At 45.3% G+C, this 19,603-nt stretch overlaps 2 protein-coding genes across 3 annotated transcripts in view; both read right to left on the bottom strand.

The window, feature by feature from the left end:
- Nucleotides 1-713: 713 nt before the first annotated feature.
- On the bottom strand, nucleotides 714-12,046 carry sdcbp (syndecan binding protein (syntenin)). The gene is made up of 9 exons (XM_079605302.1): nucleotides 11,862-12,046; nucleotides 11,313-11,403; nucleotides 11,133-11,223; nucleotides 10,315-10,421; nucleotides 8,742-8,942; nucleotides 5,343-5,518; nucleotides 2,021-2,192; nucleotides 1,849-1,940; nucleotides 714-1,769 (listed from the first exon to the last, which is right to left on the bottom strand). The coding sequence occupies exons 2-9, from the start codon at nucleotides 11,361-11,363 to the stop codon at nucleotides 1,715-1,717; spliced, it is 945 nt and encodes a 314-aa protein (XP_079461428.1). The 5' UTR covers nucleotides 11,364-11,403; nucleotides 11,862-12,046; the 3' UTR covers nucleotides 714-1,714.
- Nucleotides 12,047-15,381: 3,335 nt separating this feature from the next.
- cyp7a1b (cytochrome P450, family 7, subfamily A, polypeptide 1b) overlaps nucleotides 15,382-19,603 on the bottom strand; it is a 33,838-nt gene continuing 29,616 nt past the window's right edge. The window contains exon 6 of one of the 2 annotated variants that reach the window (XM_079605300.1): nucleotides 15,382-18,664. In XM_079605300.1, coding sequence (XP_079461426.1) covers nucleotides 18,365-18,664 — 300 coding nt within the window. In that variant the 3' untranslated portion in view covers nucleotides 15,382-18,364. The remainder of the gene's footprint in view (nucleotides 18,665-19,603) is intronic. The other variant, XM_079605299.1, reaches the window with a different exon arrangement.

The following is a 19,603-nucleotide window of genomic DNA, read 5'->3' as shown; positions in this document are numbered from 1 at the left end:
AAGATTAAAAAAAATATTCTGATTTTATAGCTACCATGGAGTTATATTAAAGTAGTAGAGTTTATAATTAATATACTTCTTAATAATAAACACGATCTATTATCCATTAATGTTCTTATTATTTTCCACAGAACCGCTAGTGGGAAGAAGGTGAAGTTTGGCACACAGATAGGACAGTGTGGACATTATAATCTGGAGTCTCGAACTCATTCCCTCTAGCGCCACCAACTGTACAAATGTTGCACTCGTGTTTATGCTAATAACTTTTGAACCGTAAGGCCTAGAGACAAAATTAATTTTTGCAAGTCTACGGCATTTTCTGTAGGCTTAGGCTAATGGAAATGTTTTAATCTTCTGAAAAATCAACTTTTTCCGAGTTTCACCAGAAATGGCTCACATCATTTTTAGACCATGCTGGCTAAAAGTTATTTAAAGATTTTTTATAAACCAAAGCATTCTTGAACAACGTTTGAATTAATTCGGTAAAGAACATGTAAAAAAAAAAAAAAAATGCTTTTGAGCATTGCATGCCTATATATATAACAAAGGCTATTTTTGCTTATAACTATGGTTTGCCCAAAAAATCATAACTCATTAAAAAAAACATGAAACCCAACTATTTTGGGCATCAGCCATTTTTAATTTTGTCGTAAAATACTGTATTTTATGAATGCATATTGTTATCGTTCATCCACTATAATAAAATTAACACAAATGCTAATGGCGTTTGATTAATGTAGCCTATTTTAATAAAACTGGTCTTTTTTTTCTTCACCAAACTGGTCTTATTCTTAAACTGGTCCATATTTGGCTGACATTGCTGTCCAACATCTTAATTTTTTTTTTTAAATAAACCTACTTTTTTTATTTCCTCCTAGACTGTTGATTCTCACAAATATCGCTCTGCACATTTTCAGTCTGTGCCGGACACAGTTTTATATTGAGCAAACCTCATCAACAAACCTGATGGCATGATGACGTTAACCTGAATCTGACACACTTACACACACTGACACCAAACTGTGTGTTTTTGTCTCGTCACACTGACCACACAACATTCCTTTGGGAACAGCGCCACCTAGCGGTCAAACGTGATACGCAACTCAATATTCTTACATATTCCGAATCCTTGAAGACCATAAACCTGGATTTAGATGTTTCAAGTAAACACACTCAGAAATATGAACAATAACACATCAGCATACAGGGCCACAAAGATTTACTGCAATTCATCTCTTCAAAATAAAGTTGTCATCCACGGTTTTCATACAAAACTGTCTTCAGCACTGCATAGTTTCAATGGCTTTCCAACAGTAATGTTAACAGCATTATTATGACAGATTTACAGCATCGGCGATGATCATTCAGAATGCTGTAAGAATTGAGAGAAACTGAGATGAGCTTCAGGCGTAACGCAAAATATTTAAAGGTGAAGGAGAAGAATTAAAGGGTTAATTCACCCAAAAAATGAACATTTCTCAACATTTAATCACGTTCATGTCCATCCCTTCCCTGTGGAACTCAAAATATACACGATATTCACAATATATGCCTGTGCTTTCAGGATTAGAACCGCGTAAAGGTGAGTAAATAATGAGAAAACTGGTCATTTTTGGGGCACTATCACTTTTTAAAGGCATAACTTAAGCAAATATCTCATTTCTTCGCCCGTCAATAACTATAAAACCACACGATTGAGCGAATGCGAGCCTTCTCACACTTCAGGAATAGAATGATCCATCAGAGACTTCACGATATTGCTGGACATCCTGCCGTGAGAGAGAGAAACACACATTAAGAACACGCTTTGCACGACTACACCTCAGATCGGGTTTATGTTTGCCGTACCGTTTCATCATGTGCTCGAAGATCACCGCCGGCATCACGGTTACCGTGACAACGCCTCCGCTGGAATTCAGGATGTCCATGATTTGGGAGTCCTAGTAAAAGTGCAAATCAAATCTTACAAGTGGCCGGAGAAGAGAGGAAAGCCAACGGAAGTAAAGCGCGAGGCGTTCACCTTGAGTCCGATGATGTTCTGGCCGTTGATCTCGCAGATCTGGTGGTCCGTCAGAAGCCCGTTGCGAGCCGCAGAACTGTCCTGAACTATGGAGCTGATGCGGCCCTTCTTAAAGATGAAGCCCAGCTGCCCGTTCATGTCCTTGTGAAGAGTCACGCTGCGCTCCAGCGGCCTGCAAACACCATGCTTTATTATTGCATTATGAACTTTGTATTCTCTTTTTGGTTTGTGTGTGTGTGTGTGTGTGTGTGTGTGTGTGTGTGTGTGTGTGTGTGTGTGTGTGTGTGTGTGTGTGTGTGTGTGTGTGTGTGTGTGTGTATTGTGCACTACAGCAGCTTTGAGTCCAAGACAGATTTCCTGAAAAAGGACAATAAAGTATACTAACTAACTAACTAACTACTAACTAACTAACTAACTAACTAACTAACTAACTAACTGACTGACTGACTGACTAACTGACTGACTAACTAACTGACTAACTAACTAACTAACTAACTAATTGACTGACTAACTGACTAACTAATAAACTAACAAACTGACTAACTGACTGACTAACTGACGGACTGACTAACTGACCGTACTGACTGACTAACTGACTAACTAACTAACTGACTGACTAACTGACTGACTAACTAACTGACTGACTAACTGACTAACTAACTGACTGACTAACCGACTAACTAACTAACTGACTGACTAACTGACTAACTGACTGACTAACTGACTAACTGACTGACTGACTGACTAACTGACTGACTAACTGACTAACTAACTAACTGACTGACTAACCGACTAACTAACTAACTGACTGACTAACTGACTGACTAACTAACTGACTGACTGACTAACTGACTAACTGACTAACTAACCGACTAACTGACTGACTGACTAACTGACTGACTGACTGACTAACTGACTAACTAACCGACTAACTAACTAACTAACTGACTGACTAACCGACTAACTAACTGACTGACTGACTAACTGACTAACTGACTAACTAACTAACTGACTGACTAACCGACTAACTAACTAACTGACTGACTAACTGACTAACTAACTGACTGACTAACTGACTGACTGACTAACTGACTAACTAACCGACTAACTAACTGACTAACTAACTGACTGACTGACTGACTAACTGACTGACTGACTAACTAACTGACTGACTAACTGACTAACTAACCGACTAACTAACTAACTGAATGACTGACTAACTGACTGACTGACTAACTAACTGACTAACTGACTAACTAACTAACTGACTAACTAACTGACTGACTAACTGACTAACTAACTAACTGACTGACTGACTAACTGACTGACTAACTAACTGACTAACTAACTGACTGACTGACTGACTGACTAACTGACTGACTAACTAACTGACTGACTGACTGACTAACTGACTAACTAACTAACTAACTAACTGACTGACTGACTAACTGACTGACTAACTAACTGACTGACTGACTAACTGACTAACTGACTAACTAACCGACTAACTAACTGACTGACTAACTGACTAACTAACTAACTGACTGACTGACTGACTAACTGACTGACTGACTGACTGACTAACTGACTAACTAACCGACTAACTAACTAACTAACTGACTGACTAACCGACTAACTAACTAACTGACTGACTAACTGACTAACTGACTGACTAACCGACTAACTAACTGACTGACTAACTGACTAACTAAATAACTGACTAACTAACTGACTGACTGACTGACTGACTAACTGACTGACTAACTAACTGACTGACTGACTGACTAACTGACTAACTAACTAACTAACTAACTGACTGACTGACTAACTGACTGACTAACTAACTGACTGACTGACTAACTGACTAACTGACTAACTAACCGACTAACTAACTGACTGACTAACTGACTAACTAACTAACTGACTGACTGACTAACTGACTGACTGACTGACTGACTGACTGACTGACTAACTGACTAACTAACCGACTAACTAACTAACTAACCGACTAACTAACTAACTGACTGACTAACTGACTAACTGACTGACTAACTGACTAACTGACTGACTGACTAACTGACTAACTGACTAACTGACTAACTAACTGACTGACTAACCGACTAACTAACTAACTGACTGACTAACTGACTAACTAACTGACTGACTAACTAACTGACTGACTGACTAACTGACTGACTGACTAACTGACTAACTAACTGACTAACTAACTGACTGACTGACTGACTAACTGACTGACTGACTAACTAACTGACTGACTGACTGACTGACTGACTAACTGACTAACTAACTAACTGACTGACTAACTGACTAACTAACTAACTGACTGACTGACTAACTGACAGACTGACTAACTAACCGACTAACTAACTAACTGACTGACTGACTAACTGACTAACTAACTGACTAATTAACTAACTAACTGACTGACTGACTGACTGACTGACTGACTGACTGACTGACTAACTGACTGACTGACTGACTAACTGACTAACTAACTAACTGACTGACTGACTGACTGACTGACTGACTGACTGACTGACTGACTGACTGACTAACTGACTGACTAACTGACTGACTAACTGACTGACTGACTAACTGACTGACTAACTGACTGACTGACTAACTAACTGACTAACTGACTGACTGACTGACTGACTGACTGACTGACTGACTGACTAACTGACTAACTGACTAACTGACTAACTGACTGACTGACTAACTAACTGACTGACTGACTGACTGACTTGCATGTTAAAGTACAGCCTGGGTCATGTTGCTAAGTAATGTTATTGCATTGGACTAAAATGTACTGACTTTACTCACTCAGAGTCTAATAACTTCACATATTTTGTTGATTTTTATTTTTTATTTTTTGTGTGTGTAACGCATTACTTTTAAAAGTGTCTTTCCCGACACCGTGTCGGCAGTTTCAGCAAAAGACGTTTATAAAGCTGTGAAGCAGAGTACATTAGCCTCAACTGATCTGTTCTTACAAACCACTGTTGATTTTTTTCCTCCCCTTTTCCAAACTGCTTGGACCCGGAGGATTGCAGCTTGCGGTAATGTTTTTATGATATGCTGTGTGACAGTTTGAAGTTTATAAGGATGTTTCGCACAGCTGGATATCTGACTACACAACACACCCTCCTGGTTCTGTCCTCCTCATCTATTATTCAGTCATAACCTGATCCTCATTAATAAAACAGCAGAGAGTATTTGAAACAGATATCCTCTACGTATGGCGTGTGTGTGTGTGTGTGTGTGTGTGTGTGTGTGTGTGTGTGTGTGTGTGTGTGTGTACCTGTCTCGCACAGCCAGACTGATCCTCTCTGGGTTGGCGTTCTTCAGCACTTTATGAGCATTATCGCTGCTCCAGCCGGCGCAGGACTTGCCATTGATCTGCAGAATCTGATCACCGAAGCGAAGCCCTGCCAACGCTGCCGCAGTGTTCGCCTGCACCAACTGCACAAACACACCCTAAACACACACACACACACATCGGAAGCGTCAAACAGAGATTCCCCTACACTTTAAGAGTGTAATATTATGATGGTAACACTTTACAATACATTAGTTCATTAGTTGCCATTAGTTAAATACCTTAACATGAACTAAGAATGAACTGCACTTCTTCAGCTTTTCTTAATCTTATTTAATGTTAATTTCAACATTTACTAATACGTTGTTAAAATCAAAGTTTGTATTTGTAACACGTTTAAGAAGTGCATGTGTGCGGCGTTTTCCCCTGAGACAGAAGCGATCCTCAACTACCTCGACGACTGGCTCGTTCTGGCCCAGTCAGAGGCAGAATTAAACTCTCTCAGATCTGTGCTCCATTAGGAATGCCTGGGACTCAGAATCAACGAGGCCAAGAGCTCACCGTTCCCCAGTCAGAGAATCTCTTTCCTGCTGCAGTTATAGACTTGCGAGCGTGCTCAGACCATTCAGCGACTTGCGGCTTCGTTCAGAGTAGGGGCCCGTCACCCTCTCAGGACCTTTTAAAGGATGCTAGGCCTCATGGCACCCTACCCAAGCGTGGTCCTCAGGTAGCCTTAATGTCAAGATGGACCTTGGCTACATCAGAGCTTGGGGACGGCCGCAAGGAGGATGGTGGTCAACACGGACGCCTCCAACACAAGTTGGGGAGCTCAAGCCGACTTCCGGCTCTTATTCCGGCTGCATATCAACTGCCTGGAAATGGTGGCGGTTTTGCCTGCCCTCAAATCTTCCTACCACGTCCTAGTCCGATCGGACAGTGTCCTACATAAACCGCCAAGGCGGACTCAGGTCGAGACCCCCGTACAGGCTAGCCAGAAGAAGCATCCTCTGGGGATTTGGACCCTACATCCACAGACAGTTCAAATGATCTGGAGTATTTTCAGAAAAGGGCAGAGGTCGACCTCTTCGCCTCCAAAGACCACCCCCGTCCCAAACTGCGGGGCCTCTATGTGTGGCCCCTCGACGGGAGCCTACGTTCCTCCCAGCGAGAGTCCCAAACACCATTGGTGAGACTAGAGGTCCGTCCACAAGATGCCTCTATTCCCTTAAGAGCTATATCTTCTCCAGCTGGTTCTCAGCCCGGGGCCAATACCCTCCATTGTGTGGAGTACTGCTGGTACTTTCTTTTCTTCAAGAGCTACTGGATACGGGTCACACCCCATCCACGCTCAGAGTCTACGGCCATCGTTAGGGAAAAGCAAAATGTTTGTTCGCTTCCTGAGGGGAGCGAGGAGGGTCAACCCGCCTGTGCCCTCCTGCAACCTATCAACGGTCCTCAGAGCCCGCAAAGGGCCTCCATTCAAGCCACTACAAGCTAGCAAGTTAGCATCGGTCAAGCGAGTAGAGGACCTCCAAGCACTCTCGGTTAGCGCTTCCTGCCTTGAGTTTGGACCAGGCGACTCTAAAGTCGTCCTCAAGGCATGGGTTTGTGCAAAGTGCTTTCAACTCTGTTCAAAGCACAAGTAATTTAGCTTTCTCTTTCCACGACGGAAGACGAGCAACAATCACACCTGCTCTGTCCGGTTCGGGCCCTGAGAGCATATTTAGAGCGCTCCGCCCAGTACAGACAGTCGGAGCAGCTCTTCGTAGGTTTCGGTGGCCGCACCTATGGGCTTCCGGTCATGAAGCAAAGATTATCCCGTTGGCTGGTGGATGCTATCGCTCTAGCCTACGCTTCTATGGGCCTGCAATGCCCCATAGGCATTAGAGCACACTCCACCAGAGGCATGGCTTCCTCCTGGGCATGGTCCAGTGGGGTGTCTATCGGCGATATATGTGCGGCGGCCGGCTGGTCCTCGCCGTCCACCTTCGCCGGATTTTATAACTTGGAAGTCCCAGCATTGCAGGTGCATTTCCATTCCGTGTAGTTGGAGCCGGCCTCTGTGCGAGCCCAGCCCTCAATTATTCTTAAAGGAGAACTCCGGGCAATTTTTAAGTTAATCTTGATCGTTATACCTTTGTGAGTACTGTCGTTGTAGCCGGAAAAAGGTAAATAGAAGCATGCAGGTGGAGGAGCGTCGTGTGTGTGAAGAGTGATGATCGGAGTTGCTCACAAATGAAGAAGAAATGGTTTGTAACGTAACTATGGAGAATATAGAAGATTTTGAACACATGGAAGAGGCTTTTGAGTTTGATGGTCGTCCTTATTTATTCGAACCCGAGTATACAGATGAAGAACTAGCCTCACACTCTTCACACACACGACGCTCCTCCACCTGCACACTTCTATTTACCTTTTCCGGCTACACCGGGAGTTCCCACAGGACTTCAGCGTGATACTACAGCTAGCCGTCTAAAACACTATTGAGGTGAATTTAAACAATGGCTAAGTTGCTAAACGCATCTTGTCGTCATGTAAGGACCCTGTTCATGTTGGACAGACATTTTAATTGCATGTTGTGTCTGTTAAGAGGCACAAAAACACTCTTTATCAATATGCCCCATAACTGCCGTTAGCTGAGTGGAGCTCTGGGCATTAGCGGTAGCGGCTCCGTGTTGCAAGCACTAATCCGGTTCGGGTTTTTTTCTATAGACAGAACTCACAAAGGTATAACGATCAAGATTAACTTAAAAATTGCCCGGAGTTCTCCTTTAAGGGTTATCCCCTCAGGCCGCTATTGTCCCATTAGCCTTCTGCCCTTGGGACCCTTGTCCAGGCGTTTCAGGCTCGGGTCATAAAACATGTCGTTCTGCTTGAACATAGCACGGCGTGATTGGATTGGTTCCCCATCCCCATTGCAGACTCGGTTACTAACGTAACCTCGGTTCCCTGAGATAAGGGAACGAGTATTGCATGGACGGCCGTGCTATGACGCACACGACTCGGTGTTCGTCACTTTAGTAATTTAAACCTGAATCCTATGGCGAAATGAGCTGCTTTTATTGGCCCCTTCTGGCGGGCTCTGCTCTCGGATCGGCAGGCTGTGCCCTGATTGGCTCGCGCGGTCACGCCGTTTTGCCATAGGTTCGTGCAGTTCCCACTGACCAGTCAATGAGCGTGTGTGCAGATCACTGCACTGTTATTTAAAAAAATTGTATGCGATATTCAAAAATGAGCATTAAAGACGGTGGGTGGAAACATAGCAAATGAACACTTCGAAAATGAGATGATTAATGAGGAATAATGCTAAATGATTAAATATAATAAGATAATCAAGATTGATGAATTGTGTTAATTCAAATGTAAGAGTCAAAGAAATACATTATCTATGGCTTTGAGGCGGAGGCCGATCTTCCCGTCCATATCTTTGCACAGAACAAGCTCCCGAACGCCCTGCCGAATCTCCGCCCTCTTCACGCCCGGGTCACTTCCTGTTACAGGAGCCGCCCTCCAGATCCCGATGTCACTTCCTGTTACAGGAGCTGCCGTCCAGCTCGTTCCTGATGCGCAGACACTGAGAGCCTAAAAAAGACATTGGGTTGTATATTATTACTATACAGCAAAATCATTTTGTCCATACTTTGTGTGGTAACATCTATCGCCAGTTCAGGCATGAAACACTAGAGGGCGTCCTTTACATGCAATCATCACATGACATCATCACCGCATGACACAAGCTGATTGGCTCTGCTGACCCTGCAGCCAATGAGATCGCTTGCTCATCATTTAAATAGTGTGGTTGAGTGTTTGAGTTCCTCTGAGCCCCTCCCCCTCCCCAGCTCCACCTGCCTAGATCCGCTACAGGATTCATGAGCGTCTACGCATGCAGATCTGACATGTTCGTCTGAAGAGATTTAACTGGTTTTATTCGAGTCAAACATCACATTTAAAGTGACTATAAACAAGCTGACCACATTAAGGCCTTATTAACCCTTTAAGTCGCCGACACAGATCAGCGAGCTGTATTCATTGTACTGTAACTCTCCAGCCGTTTGCACTATCAAAACCATTCAAATTGCCCCTGACAGTAGACAACATGCGCTTTTCGGCAATATGCGGCTTATTATGGTAATTTCATGCTTTCCGTCAGCAAATGACAGCGGGCTTTCTGGCAGAGCGGGAAGGAAAGATTTGAACCGAGAGATACGAAGCGCGGCGGGTTAGAGAGTTCTGGATTGCATAAAATAATAAAAGACACGAACAAATACATGGTGACAGAAGTGGAAGACAGCAGAAGACGGGATTGGGATGATTTTTTATTAAACTTGAGAGGAGGATGGCCGTTACTTTTTCACGTATCTTTACATGTGGTGTATGCATGTGTGTGTGTGCGTGCCTAATATGAATGGACGCATTTGTATGTGTGCGTGTATGAAAAAAAGTGTCCTAAATGAAAACTGTGCAACCCAATGTCACAAAAAAGACTTGTATAGTTGTATTATACTTCATTTTTCAACTTTAAAGTGTTAGTTTCTTTCGTTCGTGATTTTTCTGGGGTTTTTCTAAATAAAAATCGGAAAATTTATTTGTTTTTTTTTATTTTTTGTCCATTTAAATTCTATTTACAAACTCAGCACCCACAATAATGGCTCATAACTGTAATTTGTTGAAAGCTAATCTTTTTCTGAAAAAGACGACACCTTGCACATGAAGATAGCACATTGTTTTAGAATTTACAGTCAAAAAAATCAAAATATGTGAAAAACACCCATTTTAGCTTCAGGTTCTAAAGGGTTAAGGTCTTCATTTGTTGAGCATATCTGATTTTTTTGACGACCACCTTACATATTCTTTTAAAAGTGCCCCATATCTGATATCTGCCTTTACACTCGACAAAACAACCCAAGGTAGATGTACTGACCCAAAGCTCACACACACACTCACACACACTCACCGCACTGGTCTGGTCGGTGACTGCAGAGGAAAGAGTTTGTAAAGCGTCTGCATTGAGATTTAGACCCATAAACTCATTCAGATCCGGGTATAAACTTCCAGAAGCTCCTGAAGACAGAGACACGTGAGAGAGATCTGATCACTTAATTAATCAAATAACTGCAAAAAAGGAAACAGATAAAAAATGCAAGGCTAGTTTCATTATGCCAATGTGATATTTTAGAGCAGAGTCTAAACATTTATCATTAAATTTTCAAGATTTTATTTACTTTTTTTTTTTAAATTCCCTGATATTTCCTGATGGTTGAAGACTGAAAACACAATAACCACTGAAGCTCAGCTTTAAGCCTCATCACACAGATTATGTAATCATATACAGTATTCTTCATATACTGTATATACAGTACTCTTCACATATACAGTATTCTCCATATACACACTACTCTTCATACAGTATTCTCCATATATACACTACTCTTCACATATACAGTATTCTTCACAGGGGCGTAATTTGTGTGTGTGTGGGGGGGGGGGGGTTGGGGGGGGAGATAACCCCCCCAATATTTAAATCTATGCATTACAACCCCCCCACAACCCCCCCAATATTTATACCATGATCACATGAAACCCCCCCCCCCCCCCCCAATGTTCAAACCAAATCTACACCCTTGATTCTTCATATACAGTATTCTCCATATATATACAGTACTCTTCATACAGTATTCTCCATATATATACAGTACTCTTCATACAGTATTCTCCATATATACAGTACTCTTCACATATACAGTATTCTCCATATATATACAGTATTCTCACCGATCTCTTCAGCTTTCGGCTCATTCTGGATTTGGGAAGGTTCGGGAAGAGCCAAAGCTTTGGATGGGCTCGCATACGGGCTGTTCTGTGCCTAAAGGAAAAACATATCCCAGTAATTATATTATAGTCCTGCTATTATATAAGGTTTTTATAAATAAACCCCATACATGTGTGACCAACCTGCATGAATTTATCCACCTTCATGTCTTCTAGAGATGGATACAGTGACATGGTTATTATCCCGCTTCCAGATCAATTTCCTAAAGAAAAGCTGAGAGACAAAAACATGTAATAGAAACATTTATATATAAACTAGCAAAATATATGAAATATAAAAGAGATATAACAATAGGCCTACTCTGTTGTGTTTGACATCGACACGATTGTGACGTAAGCTTGTAATGCGGAAACGTTAATAGCGTGTGTGTGTATATTATAAATAACATAAATATTATTTATTTATTTATTTGAACGTTTCCGCATTACGAGCTTACGTCACAATATTGTCGATGTCAAACACAACAGTAATTCTCCCGGTATAAAGATATTAAATGACACACAGGTCGTTTGTTTCTCGAATGTGCAGGATGAGTTTGAGAGATAAGACCGCATCATTTAGCGCTTTTATAGTGATAGTCAATAATGATACATTATAGCTATGAATGTGACACATTATTAACGTTAGCGCGTTCGCGAGGATGATGATGATGATGATGCGCGTTCACTCACCTTGACACTGCAGGAGAATAAAGCGCTCGCGCGCCTGTCCAGTAAATGTCTGACAGCTGATCTAGTTCTCAGAGGTTATGGATGTGATGATGTTCGTGTGTGTGTGTGTGTGTGTGTGTGTGTGTGTGACTCCTGGATGAGGGAAATATATCCTCGTCTCGAGCGCATGTCCTCATCACGCGAGCGCCCTCGTGCGGCTGCGCAGAAGACTCCCTGACTGCGCTTCTACAGTGTGAGGAGGATTATTTACTTATATATAAATATTAGTGTTTTTACTTATTTACCGCACTTTTTTGTATTTCATTTATTTAGCTGGTTTAAATACTTGTGCATTTAGACATCATTGGCCTGTTGCCTCTGATGGAATTTTTTTAATATATTATATTCTAATATACTATGTAAAAGGAATGCATGATGCAAATAAACATGATGTTTATTTATTAGCATGTTGGTGCAACTACATCCATCACTCTCACACACTCTCACTCTCACACACACACACACACACACACACACACACACACACACACACACACACACACACACACACACTCACTCACTCACTCACTCACTCACTCACTCACTCACTCACTCACTCACTCACTCACACACTCACACACTCACACACTCCCTATCCCTAAACCTGCCACTCACTCACTCACTCACTCACTCACTCACTCACTCACTCACTCACTCACTCACTCACACACTCACACACTCACACACTCACACACACACACACACACACACACACACACACACACACACACACACACACACACACACACACACACACACACACACACACACACACACACACACACACACACACACACCCCCTATCCCTAAACCTGCCACTCACTCACTCACTCACTCACTCACACACTCACACACACACACACAAAATAATAACTGCCCATCACAGGAAACATTCTGCATTTTTACATTTAAAAAAAAAATTATGTTCTTTAAGCTATTTGAATCACGAGGACTCATGAAATGTCCTCATAAACCACGTTTAAGTTGTAATACCAGTGTAATACATGCCATTATACAAATTTGTGATCTCATAAATCACATAAACAAAACAAGCACACACACACACACACACACTCACACAAAAAAAGTGTTGGCTAATTTATTAATCCTCCTATAAACAGTAAGAGTGTAACTTCTTTTTTTTTTTTTTTATGAAATTATATGAACCAATTCTGCCATTTAGGACATTCACATTATTACAGTATTCTCTCAGGAGGAGCATCAAAAGATATTTTCACACATGATTCGGCTCCTTAAATCCGGTGAAAGTCTTTGGGATGTTCATGTAGATAGAACAAGAGTTAAATGCACAGTCAGAATTCCTTTACTTAACAAAAACACATACAACCACAACAGGCCATAGCCTAGGCCTATTTGAAGGCAAATATAAAATCTAGCAACTTGCTAAAAAAACGTCTCAGGATAGGAGAAGGGAACTCGCACTGCGTCGGAATGGCGCTTTGGGGAATGCCACCAGCATAGCGCCTCTGAAGCATGAATGAAACTAAGCCGATCGTGATTGTGTGACGGCATACACGGAAGCTATAAGGGGACGCGGCACACAACAGTGTTAGCTTCTGTGATGAAGCAAGTCACTTCCAGGCAGGGGAAGGCTTGGCGAAGCGACGCAGTGTTCCTTCTCTTCTACAGTCGTGACCCAAGCCGTTCCCCTTTGAGGAAACTCGCACTGCGTCGATGACGACACTTTGGGGAACGAATACCCACTATGGCACATCTAACCCCGCCTGTCCTAGTGTGGGGCTGAAACAGGCACAGGCACTTGTGCACACGGCGTAGACGGAATGACCAGACTATAAAATCTTGAAGGAGTTGTCCCCTGAAAAGGCTGTAGAGGACGCCGTGCCTCTGGATGAGTGAGTCCTCACGGCCAAAGGTGAAGGCAAACTGCAAGAAATAGCCTGAAGTATACAGTTGCTGATGGTCTGTTTAGAAGCGCGGAGTCCCTTCTTGGGCGACCGGAAACACACCAGCAACTGGTCTGACTTCTGCCATTGAGAAGACTTCTGAACATAAATATTAAGTCTCTAATCTTCCGCCGTCGTGTGAGGTGGAGGATGAAAAGCCAGCAGAACCGTAGGGATGCAAACTGGGATGCAGGGTAGCCTTAACCCTACCGGGAGCAAACTCCAGGCACTCATGAGATATAGGCCTGAAGATCTCCTACTCTTTTAGAGAAGTGATAGCTAAGAGAGAGTCTACCTTAAGAGAAAGGTTATTGGCCTCAGCCGACTCTAAATGTTCGAAGGGGGCCTCGATCCGGCCTTCGAGAACCGCTGCCAGGTCTCATGTGGGAACTCTGGTCCGGGTCGCAGGCCTCATCCTTCAAGCCCCACGGAGGAACCGTACAGCCAGCTGATGTTTTCCCAGAGGCCCATCACCCAGAGGAATGGCAGCGATGTACACCTTGAGTGTGGACGGGGTAAGACCAGCCGAGAAGCGATCTTGGAGGAACTCCAGCACTGAACTGGGAGTTAACTGGGTCCACCTCACGCTCTCTACACCAAGTGAAAACATTCCATTTTAGGCCGTACAATTTCTTTGTGGATGGAGCCCCGGAGCCGAGTATGGTCTCGACTACTCCTACTGACAGGCCGGCCTCTCAGTACTGTGTCCCCTCGGGGGCCAGACCCACAGTTTCCATAACTCTGAGGGTGAAATCTTGAGCCCTCTGCCTGATGGGAATCTCACATGGAGGGCCGTCCAGGAGCGATATTATGTCGGAGAACCATACTCGGGCCGGACACAACTGGGCTACCAGGAGTAGACCTGAACACCCTCCAGAACACCTGTGAGTAGAGCGATCGGGATAAATGCGTACAGGTGCCGCCTTGGCAACATCTGCACCGTGTCAGCCAACCCCAGCGGGGCTAGATGTGTGAGGGAGAACCACAGTGGACAGTGTGTGGTCTTTTGAGACTCAAACAGATCCACTTCCACTGGGCCGACCCTCTCGCACACCGACTCCACCACGAGGGCGTGATTTCAGACCCCCCTGATGATTTAGATAGGACACCACTGACATGTAGTGCTACCTGTCCGCAAGCCTGTGGGGCAGACAGTGAAGCGTGCGTTTGCTGGAAACTGATATGTCCCGAAGCGCACTTGACGGCGGGATACAGACATCGATTTCCTGTGGGCTCCGCGGAGGAGGCAACCTCGATCGCTCCATCACGGGTGGGTCAGCCCGAAGAGATCCTGCGTTTGCTAGGATCTCTTCCCTGAAGCCTTCTTAGCCTGCAGGACGGCAATCAGGTGGCCCTGCTTCTGTGAAAGCTTTGCTCGAGAGCACCGTCTATGCCCCCAAGCTCCTTGAGGGGCGGCTCAAGCTGCGACGCTCTCCCTCTGTGTCTGCCGGCCGAGGAGCTGGTTGATGGCTGCGGATGCCCGCTGAGGGACAGACCTCTTAGACTATTGTTTAAAGGCTGCAGACTGCTTCTTCGCCTCCTGAAAACTGTTGAAGACTGTGGTGAATGGCGTTGTCGAAAAGGCCAGAAGGCGAAATCGGGGCATCAAGGAGGAAAGGCCTGTCTTTCTTCTTGATGTCCGACAGATTTAACCAGAGCTGCCTCTCCGAGACCACCATACCGCCATAAAACGGCCGATAGCACAGGCCGTCTCTTTGGTGACTCGGAGAGACAAGTCTGCAGCCTTACGCAACTCCACAGTATCTTCCGGAGTTGGTCCCTCGCCCTCATAGATGTCTTTAAGAAGTTCGGCCTGGTATGCCTGCAGTACTGCCATCGTGTGCAGACCCGCAGCCATATAAGCCCATATAATATCTCGGCAGAGTTTGGTGGGCAGCACCGGGGTCTTTACGGATGACGCAATGTCGGGGGAAGATAACTCACCAATGGCTCTTCCACCCGAGGCATCATCCCACAACCATTTTATCTCGCCCCACAATGTTACTGTAGTCTAAAACTGGGGGTTTGGACAAACGAGAGGTGTGTGGCTTGATCCATGATTTAATTCGGGAAAGACCGGCAAACGACGATGAGGTTACTCTCTGTGCTGCACGAAGCACTCATCCAGCTTGCTTTTCGTCTGCGCTTCCTAACTTTCACGTGGCCAGCTAATATTCAAAGGTCCACGGCACGAGAGACAACCTCGAGAGCGCTTGCTGGAGAACAGAAAGCGAACTCTGTTGTCGCCGGCGTCCCTTTGCTTCCGTGTATGCCGTCACACGTTACATCATGATTATCACGATTGGCTTCAGAGGCGCTACGCTGGGGGACGCTCCCCAAAGAGCCGTTCCGACGCAGTGCGAGTTCCCTCGAAAGGGAACAACAACCCAAACATTAAACATCTGCGGTAACAGCATTCTAATATTGTGTAACAAGTGTGTGTTCTCCTGTCAGGTGTGTGTTCTCCTGTCAGGTGTGTGTTCTCCTGTCTGGTGTGTGTTCTCCTGTCTGGTGTGTGTTCTCCTGTCAGGTGTGTGTTCTCCTGTCAGGTGTGTGTTCTCCTGTCTGGTGTGTGTTCTCCTGTCTGGTGTGTGTTCTCCTGTCTGGTGTGTGTTCTCCTGTCTGGTGTGTGTTCTCCTGTCTGGTGTGTGTTCTCCTGTCAGATGTGTGTTCTCCTGTCAGGTGTGTGTTCTCCTGTCAGGTGTGTGTTCTCCTCCTGTCAGGTGTGTGTTCTCCTGTCAGGTGTGTGTTCTCCTCCTATCAGGTGTGTGTTCTCCTCCTATCAGGTGTGTGTTCTCCTGTCAGGTGTGTGTCCTCCTGTCAGGTGTGTGTTCTCCTGTCAGGTGTGTGTTCTCCTGTCAGGTGTGTGTTCTCCTCCTATCAGGTGTGTGTTCCCCTGTCAGGTGTGTGTCCTCCGGTCTGGTGTGTGTTCTCCTGTCAGGTGTGTGTTCTCCTGTCAGGTGTGTGTTCTCCTGTCAGGTGTGTGTTCTCCTGTCTGGTGTGTGTTCTCCTGTCAGGTGTGTGTCCTCCGGTCTGGTATGTGTTCTCCTGTCAGGTGTGTGTTCTCCTGTCAGGTGTGTGTTCTCCTCCTGTCAGGTGTGTGTTCTCCTGTCAGGTGTGTGTTCTCCTGTCTGGTGTGTGTTCTCCTGTCAGGTGTGTGTCCTCCGGTCTGGTGTGTGTTCTCCTGTCAGGTGTGTGTTCTCCTGTCAGGTGTGTGTTCTCCTCCTGTCAGGTGTGTGTTCTCCTCCTGTCAGGTGTGTGTTCTCCTGTCAGGTGTGTGTTCTCCTCCTGTCAGGTGTGTGTTCTCCTGTCTGGTGTGTGTTCTCCTGTCAGGTGTGTGTTCTCCTGTCAGGTGTGTGTCCTCCGGTCTGGTGTGTGTTCTCCTGTCAGGTGTGTGTTCTCCTGTCAGGTGTGTGTTCTCCTCCTGTCAGGTGTGTGTTCTCCTGTCAGGTGTGTGTTCTCCTCCTGTCAGGTGTGTGTTCTCCTGTCAGGTGTGTGTTCTCCTGTCAGGTGTGTGTTCTCCTGTCAGGTGTGTGTTCTTCTCCTGTCAGGTGTGTGTTCTCCTCCTGTCAGGTGTGTGTTCTCCTGTCAGGTGTGTGTTCTCCTGTCAGGTGTGTGTTCTCCTGTCAGGTGTGTGTTCTCCTGTCAGGTGTGTGTTCTCCTCCTGTCAGGTGTGTGTTCTCCTGTCAGGTGTGTGTTCTCCTGTCAGGTGTGTGTTCTCCTCCTGTCAGGTGTGTGTTCTCCTGTCAGGTGTGTGTTCTCCTGTCAGGTGTGTGTTCTCCTCCTGTCAGGTGTGTGTTCTCCTGTCAGGTGTGTGTTCTACTGTCAGGTGTGTGTTCTCCTGTCAGGTGTGTGTTCTCCTGTCAGGTGTGTGTTCTCCTCCTGTCAGGTGTGTGTTCTCCTGTCAGGTGTGTGTTCTCCTGTCAGGTGTGTGTCCTCCTCCTGTCAGGTGTGTGTTCTCCTGTCAGGTGTGTGTTCTCCTCCTGTCAGGTGTGTGTTCTCCTGTCAGGTGTGTGTTCTCCTCCTGTCAGGTGTGTGTTCTCCTGTCAGGTGTGTGTTCTCCTGTCAGGTGTGTGTTCTCCTCCTGTCAGATGTGTGTTCTCCTGTCAGGTGTGTGTTCTCCTCCTGTCAGGTGTGTGTTCTCCTGTCAGGTGTGTGTTCTCCTCCTGTCAGGTGTGTGTTCTCCTGTCAGGTGTGTGTTCTCCTCCTGTCAGGTGTGTGTTCTCCTGTCAGGTGTGTGTTCTCCTGTCAGGTGTGTGTTCTCCTCCTGTCAGGTGTGTGTTCTCCTGTCAGGTGTGTGTTCTACTGTCAGGTGTGTGTTCTCCTGTCAGGTGTGTGTTCTCCTGTCAGGTGTGTGTTCTCCTCCTGTCAGGTGTGTGTTCTCCTGTCAGGTGTGTGTTCTCCTGTCAGGTGTGTGTCCTCCGGTCTGTTGTGTGTTCTCCTGTCAGGTGTGTGTTCTCCTGTCAGGTGTGTGTTCTCCTGTCTGGTGTGTGTTCTACTGTCAGGTGTGTGTTCTCCTGTCAGGTGTGTGTTCTCCTGTCAGGTGTGTGTTCTCCTCCTGTACCGGAGCGGGACGTCCCAGGTGGGCGGCAGAACACCGAGACCCGCGCGCCGGGCGTCAGGATCCGGCGGGACACCAGCGCCACACAGATGGAGATCGTAACGCCACAGAGTCACGACCAGGAACTGCTTGATCTCGTGAAGCGCGAAGAAGCGCCCCGGACACTCGCTGACACCGGAGCCGAACGGTATCAAGAAGTGCTTCAGCCGGCGCCCGTTCCTGAAGAAATGAGTCTTGCGTTGACCGTTCTCATCTAGGAAGCGGTCGAATCTGAACTCCTAGGAACAGAAGAGTGTTGCATTCACACGGCTGGCTGCTGTATGATGTTTAAAACACATCGTGTCACATGTTTGGAAACACATGCTGAGTCAGAACTGGAACATGCCCTGGCTGGGGATTATCTGCAATCTCTGGCACTCATTTTAGTTCAGTGCAAGCTCCCTGTTTTTCATACTTCCATGCATTAAACATATTATCCTAGAATTCAAAGTAATTCATAGATGTATATAACGTGCAACGGAACATATGGGGCCCTATTTTAACGTTCTGAAACGCAAGTATCAAACGCAAAACGCAAGAAACTTTGTGGGCGGATCCCGGGCAGCGGGATAAACGACTCTTGCGCCGGACGCAAATCTAAAATGTGTTGGTCTGAAGTCGCTTCATTACTCATAGGTGTGGTTTGGGCGTAACGTGAAATAAACCAACCAGAGCGTCCTCTCACATTCCCTTTAAGAGCCGGTGCGCTTGTTCCACGGCGGATTGCTATTATAACGGCTGGTTTGCTATTATAACGGCGGATTGCTATTATAACGGCGGATTGCTATTATAACGGTGGATTGCTATTATAACGGCGGATTGCTATTATAACGGCGGATCGCTATTATAACGGCGGATCGCTATTATAACGGCGGATCGCTATTATAACGGCGGATTGCTATTATAACGGCGGATCGCTATTATAACGGCGGATTGCTATTATAACGGTGGATTGCTATTATAACGGTGGATTGCTATTATAACGGCGGATCGCTATTATAACGGCGGATCGCTATTATAACGGCGGATTGCTATTATAACGGTGGATTGCTATTATAACGGTGGATTGCTATTATAACGGCGGATCGCTATTATAACGGCGGATCGCTATTATAACGGCGGATCGCTATTATAACGGCGGATTGCTATTATAACGGCGGATTGCTATTATAACGGCG

Source organism: Phoxinus phoxinus (genome assembly GCF_949152265.1).
Source record: "Phoxinus phoxinus genome assembly, chromosome: 2".
NCBI lineage: Eukaryota > Metazoa > Chordata > Actinopteri > Cypriniformes > Leuciscidae > Phoxinus > Phoxinus phoxinus.
This window is presented reverse-complemented; position numbering and strand designations above follow the sequence as displayed.

Excerpts from the sequence above, each read along its gene's own strand:
- sdcbp (XM_079605302.1), bottom strand. The coding sequence starts at position 11,363 with ATGTCACTGTATCCATCTCTAGAAGACATGAAGGTGGATAAATTCATG. Across the intron at positions 8,943-10,314 it reads TCACCGACCAGACCAGTGCG|GCTCTCAGTGTCTGCGCATC; the intron begins GTGAGTGTGTGT and ends TGTCTTTTTTAG. Across the intron at positions 5,519-8,741 it reads GCCTCAAAGCCATAGATAAT|GGTGTGTTTGTGCAGTTGGT; the intron begins GTATTTCTTTGA and ends GTGTGTGTTTAG.